The sequence below is a fragment of the Anguilla anguilla genome, chromosome 9, assembly GCF_013347855.1.
Source record: "Anguilla anguilla isolate fAngAng1 chromosome 9, fAngAng1.pri, whole genome shotgun sequence".
NCBI classification, from domain to species: domain Eukaryota; kingdom Metazoa; phylum Chordata; class Actinopteri; order Anguilliformes; family Anguillidae; genus Anguilla; species Anguilla anguilla.
The window spans coordinates 21,999,969-22,013,102 of NC_049209.1; the positions used below are offsets into that span (position 1 = coordinate 21,999,969).

At 40.0% G+C, this 13,134-nt stretch overlaps 2 protein-coding genes across 2 annotated transcripts; one reads left to right on the forward strand and one right to left on the reverse strand.

Moving 5' to 3' along the window:
• Positions 1 to 5,088: 5,088 nt before the first annotated feature.
• sc5d (sterol-C5-desaturase) lies at positions 5,089 to 10,146 on the reverse strand. The gene is made up of 5 exons (XM_035432675.1): positions 10,045 to 10,146; positions 8,070 to 8,287; positions 7,669 to 7,801; positions 7,444 to 7,544; positions 5,089 to 6,743 (listed from the first exon to the last, which is right to left on the reverse strand). The coding sequence occupies exons 2-5, from the start codon at positions 8,277 to 8,279 to the stop codon at positions 6,297 to 6,299; spliced, it is 891 nt and encodes a 296-aa protein (XP_035288566.1). The 5' UTR covers positions 8,280 to 8,287; positions 10,045 to 10,146; the 3' UTR covers positions 5,089 to 6,296.
• A 163-nt stretch (positions 10,147 to 10,309) lies between these two features.
• anapc13 (anaphase promoting complex subunit 13) lies at positions 10,310 to 12,947 on the forward strand. The gene is made up of 2 exons (XM_035432678.1): positions 10,310 to 10,770; positions 11,753 to 12,947. Exons 1-2 carry the CDS (start codon positions 10,672 to 10,674, stop codon positions 11,876 to 11,878), a joined length of 225 nt encoding a protein of 74 aa, XP_035288569.1. The 5' UTR covers positions 10,310 to 10,671; the 3' UTR covers positions 11,879 to 12,947.
• The last annotated feature ends 187 nt before the right edge of the window (positions 12,948 to 13,134 follow it).

The window sequence follows — 13,134 nt, forward strand, 5'->3', positions numbered from 1 at the left end:
TATGATCAACCATCCATGAACCATAGTCAACCGCCCGGGTAATTTTAGGCTCACATGGGCTATTCTCGATTTGGATTTCACAGTTAGCCAAGGACAAAGCACAGGTAAATCACATCTGAATTCAAACTGCTGTGTTAGTGCCCATGCTGTTGAATACTTGAGAGACAAAAGTCATTCTATGGCACAAAACTAATACAATATTCCTGCTATACACAATACTCCCAAAACAACATATATAATGCTAGGCAGCCATTTATAGTGCAGCTTTAGAATTTTTTTTCCAGAGAGCTGCTGAAGGCATCCATTTTATAAAAATAAAAGGATTTGTCATCCACTATGATTGTGAAACAGTTCTAAAGGGTATGGCTACATTAATTGAATGGTTCAGAACTGCCCTATATACATAGTGGGCATGCCTTGAATGCAAAAGGTGGTTAAATGAAGGCAAAAAGCTCCGTGTTGACGGTCGTCCCTTTCCTTTAAAGACCTCTCAAGACTGTAATTAAAAAGAGAGATGTGCCGTAGCTGTCCACAGTGCAAACAAGTCTCCTGAAATCTCCCTGAATATTTATAACCCTGGTCAACCGACTTCTAAATGATGTGTGCCTTTACTTCAGTGAGCTGTCAGGATACAAATGAGTACCACAGCATTCCACTCTCTCATGCACATCCACCGCATAATAAACCCATTTCACCCAACAGGAAATAAAAAAGCACTTGCAAGTTTAATGTGGAGATTCATAAAAATACATGCAAACCCACAGATACAGACACACACACACTCTCACACACACACACACACACACAGAAAAGCACACACATTTATTCATGCATAATTACAAAAGATACACAAAACAAATGCACACAAGACCTGCAAACAAAAATATTATCACATACACACACACACCATACACATACAGACAAAAACATATACAAAAACTAAATATACACTCGTGAACAGAAATTCTGTTGGCATACACGTAGATAAACACATAGACAAAAAGAAAACACACCACACATAGAAATCACACAAAAAAGACACAAACATACACTCACACACACACATGCACAAAGACACCTGTTTGAAATGGACTACTTTTGCATGTTTAAATGCAAGTCATGATCATAAGTCAAGGTAAGGATTGAGCCATACAGGAAAAGGGCAGCATTCAAGCTGAAATTAAATTAAAACTCAATCTCTAACCTGCCCTTTCTTTAGTTCAAGCAAACCATCACACAATAAAAAAGCTGAGTTTCCATGTACATGAACACTGACTCATCTGTCCTGGAGTATAAATCTGAAGCATCGACAGAAAACAAAATAAAATAAAACAGTGACAATTTTCTTGTCAACAGAATAAAACGGGAAGTAAATCTACCATTGTGGAATATAAAGAAATCACTAGTTTTATTTAAAATAACCCAGAACCTTCTGTTACCTTGAGACCAGAGATTTCAAAAATAAAAACATTGCTTACGATATGGCAGGTCAGTATTCTCTTGCAGAAACAGTGCCTTGATCTCATATTGAATATAGAAATGGTACTATAGTACACTATATTCATGGACAAAATGACAGACAACAATAAGTACCTTCGTTTTAGCTTTGTTGCCGACTGGGTTACAGTGATGCCCAGCAGGGTGGCACAAGAGCAGTTAGAGTTTGCCCCCTTGCTGGGGGGTGAGCAGTGCTGTTGTGGTCCATTCAGATATTTGACATTTCAGTTTCTGCAGGACCCTGGACAGTGCCAGTCCCAGGTCGCAGGCACGGTAGCCACTGCTGCACATCAGTGAGTGGTGGGTTTATTTAAGACATGCAGTACTCCACGTGTTCTTGAAAGGAGAGAGTTTACTCTGACAAGGGCTTTCCTTACGGGCCACTTTCCTGGTATGCTCACACTGGCGGTGATGCCAAGAGCAAAGGTCCAACTCGCTTTTAATGGGTTTTACTGTTGGTTGAGCTCGTTTAGGCAAGCCTTTGTCATCTCTTTGACTGTTTTTACAGTTTGTTATATTTAGAGGTGAAACACCCAGTGGTGTAAGGCCACTGAAAGGCCCCTTGATAAATGCAGTAGCCAATGCATCCTTGCCTTTCTTTACATTACACCTTTCACGTTTCTTTAAATCTGCTCATTTTATAAGCACGCCAAGTGGCCAAAAAAAAGGCCCAGGGCTCAATTCTCAGCACGTTTTATACGACCTGAAGTTCAGCTATCAGCCATGTCAGACTGTATACTTATCTTATCTGTCATCCTCTTTTCCTTCAAAATGCGAGAGGAGACACTGATTAGGCATTTTTGCGGCAGGGGTAACGGTGGAAATACTTCAGCTGCAAAATGTAGGGTCACCAAGGTAACAAAAGGGTCTTTTTTATCTTAAAACATCTGAACGGAAGTAGACTGGATGAAAGGAGGCTGAGAGAGCTCAGAAGCCTCTCAGATCACAAGACAAAGACAGATAAAAGAACGGAGTGAAAGAAACATGTTTGTGGAGAGAAGCGGAAAACAGACCAGAAGGCAGAGAGCATGGCTGCCCTTCTCTTCGGCACTCGCGTTTCCATCGTCTTCTTTTCACAAGCAAAGATGAAAAAGGTTGGACCCTGAGAGACACCTGTTCGTTCATTCAATGATTGTTTTGTTCATTAATTCTGTTAAAGGTTCTCTCAATGGCAGAGCTATGCCATCATTAGGATGGCTGGTACCATAGAGACAAATTAATTATGGGAGTGGTAGTTCTGAAACATGACATGACATTTTTACAAGCTAGCAAATTTCACAAAATTTTACAAAAAAATGGCAAAAACTCCTTAAGCGAGCGCAGGCCTAAGAAAGTATTTTATCAGAAAAGGCTTTGTAGCACCAAGCAGTCATATAAACTGAGATTGACCACAAACCTAGTCCATTTTACTTTTAGGGTCTGAGATACAATAATGTAAAACAAACTCTGGCCCTGTTGTTGACAGGGCTGCAAAATGCACAGTCTTTTTTTTTTTTTTGATCATGTCAGTTGTATTACCTTGGGTGAACTGCAAGGACCACATTTCACAACTGAGCCTCCTTGCATTCATTTCCCCATTTGTATACGAGTCTCGTGTATAAACAATACAAAAAGATGGCATTTATAAAAGATTAACAAAATTTGACAATATAAAAAATACCTCTCTGGCCTTGTCAGCGCTTAGGATTGTCATTGATTTATAGAATTATGTCACAACACTGAACAAATGATTCAGTCACAAGGAAAACTTCACCCCCAGATGATTGAAGATCCATCAGGCACTGCCTGACTGAAGTGTCACAGCTTGCACACTCATTAAAAACTGCAGGACTACCATAGCTTCCAATAGCATATGTGATATATATGTCCAGTAACATTGCCCAGCTGCTTCAACACACAGCTGCACAACAATAGTGCCCTGAACTTAGCCATTGTACTTATTTTTCTCCCTTGTAATCACAATGTATTCAAAGAGTATGACAGAATCTCACTAGGTTAAAATACAAATTCTACATAGATTTAATCAGTACAAATGTGCATTAATGCTATGAGGAAGGTATATTATGTGGGCAGAATAGGCCCACTCTGACCTACTGTATTTCCAAAAGAAGTTTTCTTAAATGCTTGCAGCGCCCTCTGCTGCACAATATAAAAACAACTCAGCAATGTTTGCTGCGTCATTCTAAAACATGTTCCAACAGGAATTTTCTTAACTTACTCCTTAACATGCTCAATGGGTCCACTGGACACTAATTCAGCATTCCAAGCTCAAAATATTAACCGGCCCCTTCAGTACATTACAGGCATTTAGCAGACGCTCTTATCCAGAGCGACTTACACAACTTTCACATATCATTTACATAGCATCCATCATACAGCTGGACACATACTGAAGCAATGCAGGTTAAGTACCTTGCTCAAGGGTACAATGACAGTGTCCTACCCAGTAATCGAACCTGTGATCTTTAGGTTACAAGACCAGCTCCTTACCCATTATACTACACTGCCCCTTCAAAGTTTTGCTATTTTAGAGTGCGCTTCTATATATGTCATTTTAAGTGTGCATCCAATGAGTCGTTAGAAAGGTAGCTAATGTTAAACTCGGTCAAAATGCAGAAACTGGAACTTTCTAAAGCGTGTGTGTATTTTATTATTTTAGTGCTTATTAATTTCACCGCTGTCTGCAGTACTAATGTTATGCAGTTGGTCTGTCATGTCTTTAGCAAGGTAGCTAACATTAAACTTGGTTAAAATGCTGAAAGCGGAACAGTCTAAAGCGTGGGTGCATTCTATTTCTATTTCAGAAATATAAATGACTTTCCCACAAAGAGTACAGATGTAAAAGCAATGGTTTAAATGTTTTATTTTTAGTTACCCAGGAAGGCAGTGTAATGAAAGATTTTCATGAGTCCGAGGGGGGTTCAAACTTATCCTGTCAGTCATACAAACGTGTCACAGGCAGACGTGCTACCAAAGTTTTGCTGTTTTAAATGAGTGCACTTCTATATATGTAATTTTGCGTGTGCATCCAATGATTTTATTGTGGGCATAAAGCATTTGTGATAATGTAATGCGGGGGGGGGGGGGGGGGCGGTTAGGGCTTGTGAATTCTGTCAGTCAATGAGATCAGAATGTACAGAAATGAATGTTTTTAAGAACTGAGATCCTGTGGTCATTACGGTAATTTCTGAAGGGTACCTTGAAAAGAATTAGAAGAGGAAGAATCAAAAGAACCCTGAAAAGTGCCAACTACACATCAGTGCAATTAAATGCAAAAACACCCATTTAGATTCACAAGCACATATAAGCAGATATGCTCTTCTCTAAGCATTTCAGTGGTTTTACATGTAGGTTAAACATATTAAATATGAGCATATATTTCATATTTAATCTAAAATAATAAAAGAAAGGCAACTTATTTCTAAATTGCACTGAAATGAAGTTAAGAGTATAAGCTTTCACATTACACATTCACAGATGGTAGTTTATCTAGGGTACATTTCATTTGGCATCTTCCCAGCTCTGTGGCATTTGAGAAGGTGTATTTAGCTTGCCTTAATTGCTCATTAACTAAGTAACAGTAAGACACTGTTTTTTTTCTTTTCTTTTGGATTTATTTGACAGAAAATACCATAAAAAACATTCAAGGGGATGTGGCTACAATACTTTTTACAGCAGCTCAGTCACATTTGTGCAGTTAAAAGCAAAAACAATCATCAAATGAAAATCAGTTGAAGCATGTACAAACATCAACCTTAAAAATCCTTTTAGAATGCACGTTCCGCTTTTTTCAAGTAATGAAAAAAAGGCTTCCATACTCTGTCCCATTTTTGTCATTTCAAATGACAACTTGGTGCCATACAAGTTAGTGTTAAAATCGTCACATCACAGCAACTCACCACAGCTTTGCCTTCAGCTTGTCCCCATAAATGCTGCGTGCGGTTTAATTTGCATGCGGTTTAATTTGCATCGAAGTTCTCATTAACATTAGATAAACAGGCAATTGTGACACCCTATGGAAAAAAGACCCAGCACGTGAATATTGCACCTTTGATCACCATCTGGCATTTACAGCCGCAGAAGAGTTGTAGCGCACCTGTTCAAAATGATCACATTTACACTGGACTACGCATTTTCCCCCCATATTAGTTCACTTTTAAAGTCTATAATCAAACCATCACAATATTGGCATTTCAATCACAAGCAAGGAATGGAGCCAGTCATAAACAAGCAAGGATTGTTTCCCAGGCGTCAATGCCCCTCCAGCAAGGCCAACAGTAAGACGACAGGCGACCTGAGTCACCCTGTAGTCTCTCGTTTAGGTCCATCTGTTTTTGCATTTGGCTCATCGTTAGAAGAGTGTGATTATGGATGGTGATGACTGCTACTGTTATCAAGACAATCTGAGGGAAATTGCTTTTGTCAAAGAAGCTTGGAAAAGAGGGAGGGAGAAAATGAACAAGGGCAATGCAATCTTAATATGAAATGATATTTGGCAAACAAGAAAACTGCAACCATTTCAAAGTATATATTGACCAGGCTGATATATTCTAAAAGGCTGTGTCATTATTCTGAAATATTTTTGCTTCTCGGTTCTGTGTACAATGTTTGCTCTCTTTCTTAATAATATCCATTTATCGACCCTGACATTCACGCAAACACACGGCAGAGAAACAACAGAGCAGAAGTAGAACTATTCTACTTGGTAATTAATTTCTCGCAGTATAAAGGCAAACAAATTACTTGTGTGGGTCTTACGAACATGAGGTGTCCTTCATGGCCGCATGAAAACTAGGAAACTACTCATGCTTCTGGGCTTTGTCGCTGTTGTCCATGTGACCATTGGTGCCGTTGCTAAGCTTTCCCTGCGCAAGAAGCTTCCTGATGCAGTCGTGGGGTCCCTTGCCCTGGAGAGCCGAGGGGTACCTGTAGGAGCCCCCAATTCGATCCCACAGGGTGAAGTACTGCCCATAGTTGTAGTCAAAGAAGAGGTGGTGGTCCGTGTGGTGGGCGGAGCCATTGATGACCTCCACCAGCTGGCTGGGGACCCGGTAGTCACCGTCGTGGATGGACACGGTCCAGATATTGACAAAGACGTACAGACCCAGGTAGAGAACTTTGTGCAGGGGGAAAAGGAAGGGGTAGACGTGGTAGGGAAGGCCCTGCAGGAAGCCATCCACCGGGTGGAAAGCATGGCTGGCAAACGGTGTTGGGATTTTCCACACGTGGTGGGGCTTGTGGAAGTACTGCAGAAGAAAGTAATAAACAACTTCAACAAGATGAAGCAAAACACAAATGCTGAACTATACTGAAATACTGGCATCTCACTGCCGATCTAGGCTTTTCATTTTTTCTACAGTCCAAACAGTACATAGCCAACATCTTGCACCAAGGCAAGACAGTTCTTGAAAACCCCAAGTGGCTTCAATGCAACTAAGAGTCCTGGTACCCTATTCCATGCACTACTAAAACTTTACCAAAATGAAAAGCAAATGGGCCTATACATTTCTTCAGGTAGCCAAAAAAAACAGTTTAATATGGTGATAATCACTTTTCAAAAAAGCAGTGATCATGATGCGGAAGATAACATGCATGTTATTGGGGAGAAAAAAAAATGTAAATCTACGGAGGATTTTAAAAATCTGGGCAATGCAATTCAAATAACCCCTTAATCCACTTAAGTGTGAATGCGTAATTTGATTTCTGCCCCACTATGGGCAGTTATTTTATTTATAAATTGATCATTTTATGATAATTTTATAGACATGCCAGACATACACTGACTTCTGAATGCTTTGTATTTTCAACCAGAAACTTTCCCAACATTTTATTTTCTGATATAACCACCCTAGGAGCCATATAAATAGAGCTTTGAGGGAGTATCTTTCTTCTGTGGGAATAAAGATTCCTTGCCAAACCAATCTCTCAAATCTGAAAGGGATTCACCTTGTAAATCAGCCTGTGATGGAGAAAACGGTGGATCCAATAGATGCACATGTCAGTAAAAAACAAGAAGGAGACCATACTGAGAATCAATCCAGGCCAACCTAAAAAGAAGTAAGAACAGAAATGAATAAAGCCCTCTAAATCTTACGCTCTGACTGTGGTGTCTGACTGTGCCAACACCACACACACACAAAAAAAGTGCCAGACGGACTCCTGAGGACCTACCAAGCGCAAAGTCGTCGACACGGTCATAAAGTTTGCTGTATCCTCTGACCTCAGCAAAGAACAGGGCCACCGTGGGTATGCTGATACAGGGCAAAGAACTCATGGCATACTTAATCTCTCTTCGTACCTGGTTCTGCAGAGCAACAAAACCCACATCATACAACCACTTCATTCATATAGGCATTTCACTACGTTTCATTAAACATTTTGAAGACAACAAAAAAGGTTGTAAACTCTTAAATCCTGGTGTTATATGTATGACTGCATAGATTACACATTGACACACACATGCATAAATGTATAAGTTCAGTTTCACTTCAAGTGTCCCTCAAAAAAATTAAGACAAAATTAGACAAATGGTGAACAGCACTCAAATAATAGAAATAGAAAAATGCACCAACCGGCAAAAACTGAGGGTGTTTCATCAAGTTATGGTCAAAGATAAAGTAGTAGCTGAGACAGCCCAGGCCCAGGTATAAAACAGCTGCCCCAATGTTGGTTACCACCAGCAGGCCAAGGATCTGCCTTAAAGCCTCATCCTCTGGCCAGGAGGCAGGGTACACATAAGGAGTAAAGAAGTACTGGTCCGCAACATTCAGGACAAGATCCATCCTTGTACCTTTTGGGACAGAAAATGAGCAAGGTTCACAGCTATCTGGTCAAAAACATTAAATTAACAAACATATTTGACGTCTACACAAAGTTTGCTGAAAACGTTTTAAGTAATTCCGTAGAAACCACGCAATAAAGGCCATTTTTGGTCCATCGAGATGTTGATTTATTCATCATCTTGTGACCTCAGCATGAAAACGTTGTTTGTATGATCAGGAGACAACCACTGCCATCTGAATGCACAGCGACTTACTGTGATGGACTGGGCTGGGGATAGTTGCCATACTACGGATGAGGGCATTCGATTTTTATTTGACTCAAGAAAATCGTGTCAAGCCCATCCGTCGCACACAATCACTGTGCATGCTTTATATTCATTCATTTTTGCTTGTCCAGAAGTCCGAAACGTGCACAGTAAATTAAGGACAATAACAATACATTACTGATTTGTTGGAAAATTGATATACAGCTGCCTGCACAAGCAGGGCCAATTATGCACTGAGAGTTTTTTAATTTTTTTAAATGCTTTAATTTTCACGGTTCTTTACTGCTTGCCTTGTACGGTGAATTCGGTTTGATATTGCAAAAGCACAAACCACACCCATCTGGCACTTCAGACAGGCTAAATCTTGCATCAAAGTATTTGGAAAGATTTAAATAGGCTATATCTGAGATAGGACTGTGTAAATGCAATTACTAACGTTACAACTACAAATTCGGAGTAATGCTGTGCATAGTTGTGTGTGTGTTGGGTAAACAATGCTATTGGGATTACGCATCACAATAATAGACAACTTGAAAGTTTACTTTGACCTGGGAATAGTTATCCGTTACATTACGCATTTAGCAGACGCTCTTATTGAGAGCGACTTTTTACATAGCATATACATTACTGAAGCAAAGCAGGTTAAGTACTTTGCTCAAGGATACAAGGACAGTGCACAGTGCAATCGAACCTGCGACCTTTAAGTTACCAACTCCTTATCCATTAGCCTACACTACACTGCCACCTCATTACTGATAAACGCAACGCGATCAAAGTAAAATCGAATGCGCTCATGGAAGGGCAACGTAGCACGATATTTGCCATTTACAGTCCGTCGTACACAATCATTGTGCTTTCAAAAACTATTTTTTATGTCGAGATCCCGAGATAAATCGAGATAACTGAACCGACACATAATATAGCATGGTCTCTCCAATGACTTCTGAAACATGTCCTATTTATTTTTTACATAATACATTAACTGACAAGCCAGAAAAATGTTTTCTTTAACCGCCGGTAGAAATATTTGTGCCCGATCATATGTATCGTAACGTCTCAAATTGAAAACCTTACTCCAGCCAACTGATCAAAGTTGGCAACCCAGGAATCCACTTTACTGGCCCCGTTTGTCTACAGGATTACAAAATAGTGCCAGTGTGTAGTTCCAATACCATGCATTGCCCGCTAACGATTTCCTAAATATAAAGTAAAATGTGCTATATTGCTAGCCACATCTTCCCCGCAATTCGTGTATTCAATCAGCAAACTGCACGCCTTCCTAGGTAGCAAGCTTGGAAACTAGTTAACGTTGGCGTAATAATGCATCTAGTTGTACGGCTACTTGATAGCGAACGACAGCCTGCGGTCGTAATTAACCAGACAGAATACCCTAACTACATATCCAAAATATCAGCATACAGTGTTATGCTAATAGAAACAACAAACACAAGAATTCGATTCTTTCAAGTGAAGTAAAATACAATTTTCCTGCGCCATACCTGGTCCGATTTACCTAACTAGTTAGGCAGGTGGCTTGATCTCTCTCCCAACACAATCACATAGACCGAGCGTAGCCAATTACGTTTATTCTAGCGTTAAACCATGACGTATTATACATACAGCCAATAGAAATGCAGGGCGACCTACCGAAAGGTTGTTTCTTTTCATTTGATTGGACAGTAGCCTGGTCTGATCATGGTGCAAGGGCTTGCTAAACATTTAAAGACACATAACTACCACATTGGTTACGAATAGTAGTATCACAGTTCAGAAAAGACAAAAATAACACTTATTTAATCGGTGTATAATTATTCATTCAACAGAACACAAGCCATTGTAAACTAGTTAGCAAACATAAATTATTTTGAAGCACGGGTAATTTCGTTCTTTTTCCCGGATTTATTTTGAAGGGCTCAAACGAGCGGAAATGCTTAGTGACGTACAACTTCAGCGACCAGTTCGATCATGTGAAAACGCGCAGTGTGTTAACCCGATATCCCCACTACTAGGCTGCCTAGATTTCTGGGTTTAAGCTAAATCGGAGGTCCTGTGGAGTGTTTAAGTCCAGTATTAACAGCGAAATCTTCACATTGGTGTATGATTGGTTTCTGCCGTGCCAGCTTAGGATGGACAGCGAAGTTCAGAGAGATGGAAGGGTCCTTGATCTCACCGATGATGCCTGGAGAGAGGACCGCTTGCCTTACGAGGATGTCACGATCCCACTGGTAAGTGGCGTTAGCTAGGCAATAGGTGTCTCTTTAACCTATTTACCGTTAATTCTTCTTTGCTCACACATATATAGCGTGCTGGCTTGGCTGGTTCATTTACACAGAGCTAATCTAGAAACCAAAGTTGCTAGGTAGCTAGTCAAGTAACAGTAGCTGTTGATTTGACCAAAAGCCGACTTAGACAACTCTAGGAAATCCTTTAGCTCGCTAGCTAACCGATTATTTATCTGCTTGCGTTCGCTAGGTGCTGAAATAAGTCATATCATGTCAACTACAAACGCCATTTATCACGTCTAATTCCGGAACCTGTGGGTCGTACGGTACCTAAGAAGCGACTTATACAATAACCAACTGTGTAGATTTGTACATATCACGGCTGCCCAACATTGTTCCTGGAGATCTACCGTCCTGTAGTTTTTCACTCCAACCCTAACAAAGCACATCTCATTCAAGAGTTATAGATCCCAAATTAGGATTGAAATGGAAACCTACAGGATGGTAGATCTTCAGGAACAGGGTTCGGCAGCACTGTAGTATAGTAACGTTAATCGTAAATTGACAAACTTAACCAGAGAGGAGGGAACCAATTTGACATCAGCAGGTGAAGCGCTGAAGGCATATAAAGGAAAACCTGCATATTCTTGGCCCTCCATGGCACATGATTGGGCACCACTGGTCTAGCGCATTGTATAGGCCAGCCCTCTTCCTGGAGATCTGCAGTCCTGTAGGTTTTCACTCCAACCTTAATTTGGCACACCTAATTTTACTCAAGACTGGTGAATGAAGTGTGCTTTGTGAGGGTTGGAGTGAAAATCTACAGGACGGTAGATCCCCAGGAACAGGGTTGGCCAGCCCTGGTATAGGGCATGTTAAGTTGCTGTTAACATGCCCTAGGGGCCTAAAACTGAAATAATTAAATTGCAGATATAGTTCTCTACTCACATTGACCAATGTTAATGCTGTTCCATTCTCGTTTTAGAGTGAACTCCCTGAAGCAGAGCAAGACAATGGTGGATCCACGGAATCAGTGAAAGAACAGGAAATGAAATGGTCGGATTTAGCGCTACAAAGTCTCCATGAAAATACTCCAAATTCCGGAAACTAACAAATCAAATAAATCCACGACACTTTACCACCGAGACCCTGAGTTACTATGCCATACGAGATGATGTCCGACAACTTGACATTTCGAGCTGCATGACATGGTACGCGCTGTAATCACCTAAGGAACAGAATGACTTTTATGTTTCCGTAAACTTCTCAATGATCTGCACATATATTAAAATACGAATTGAATTGACATAGGGTCATGAACTGAATGCTCTTATGGAGAATCTCATACTTAGTGCCAGAATCTTTATGCACATTAGATTACATTAAAGTTACTCACTTGGTCTCAAAAGATGTTCATCGCCTTGCTGCAGATTTGTGTTCTGTTTCCATGCAGTTTTGAGTGGCTTCCAGTAAGCAGAACCTAAAAGCCACTGGTGTGTGGGATATGTACATTCATACTGGTTGACCACCAAGGAAAATATAATTGTTTACATTTTATTTGTGGGTAAAAAAACAATTACCATTAAGTTAAATTACCATAAAATTTTGTGTCTAATATGTATCTGTATTTGTTTTTTATGTGTTTTGGTTTTCAGCAGATAAGGAGTGCTGAATCTAATGTCCATATTAATGCCTAATTTGGATGTGTGTCTGATGTACTTCAAAAAATAAAAAGGGGGACTACATGCATAAAACTGCAGTACGAATTGAGGGTTAACAAAATGGGGTTACAATAGACACGGCCAAACGCATGAAACCAATCCATTTGTTTACATAGCTAGTCTATTTATGGTTTGGTATCAAAGTGTGGATATATCGTGGACTGTTTTAGCACCACTTACATTTTTTGTTAACTCTTAAGTTTCTAGGAAATAGCTTTGTGGAGAACATCTTAGCTGCAGGTGATGCAGCAGTGGGTTTTCACCCACCCCTTTACATTATACTTCAGGTTTCTTACCAGTAACTGAGGAGTTTTTGCATTTGACAGAAAGGTGGCTCAACTTTCAGTTGCAAATTTTATCAAGTTGTGGGGCATTCATTGGTTGGGTTTTCAAATTGTTTAGACAAATTATGGGAAGACGATAACTTGGGGGACTATGTATTAAAAGGACTAATTCCTACATTGCGTTATCAATATGGATGCAAATACCCTTAATTAAAACTGACAGTCTGCACTTTAACCTCATGTTCATGATTTAATTTGATATCACAATGTGCTGAAGTACAGAGCCAAAACAAAAAATGTGTCACTGTCCAAATACTTACGGACTGCACTGGATGTCAGCAGAAAAGTTTTACTTATATTAA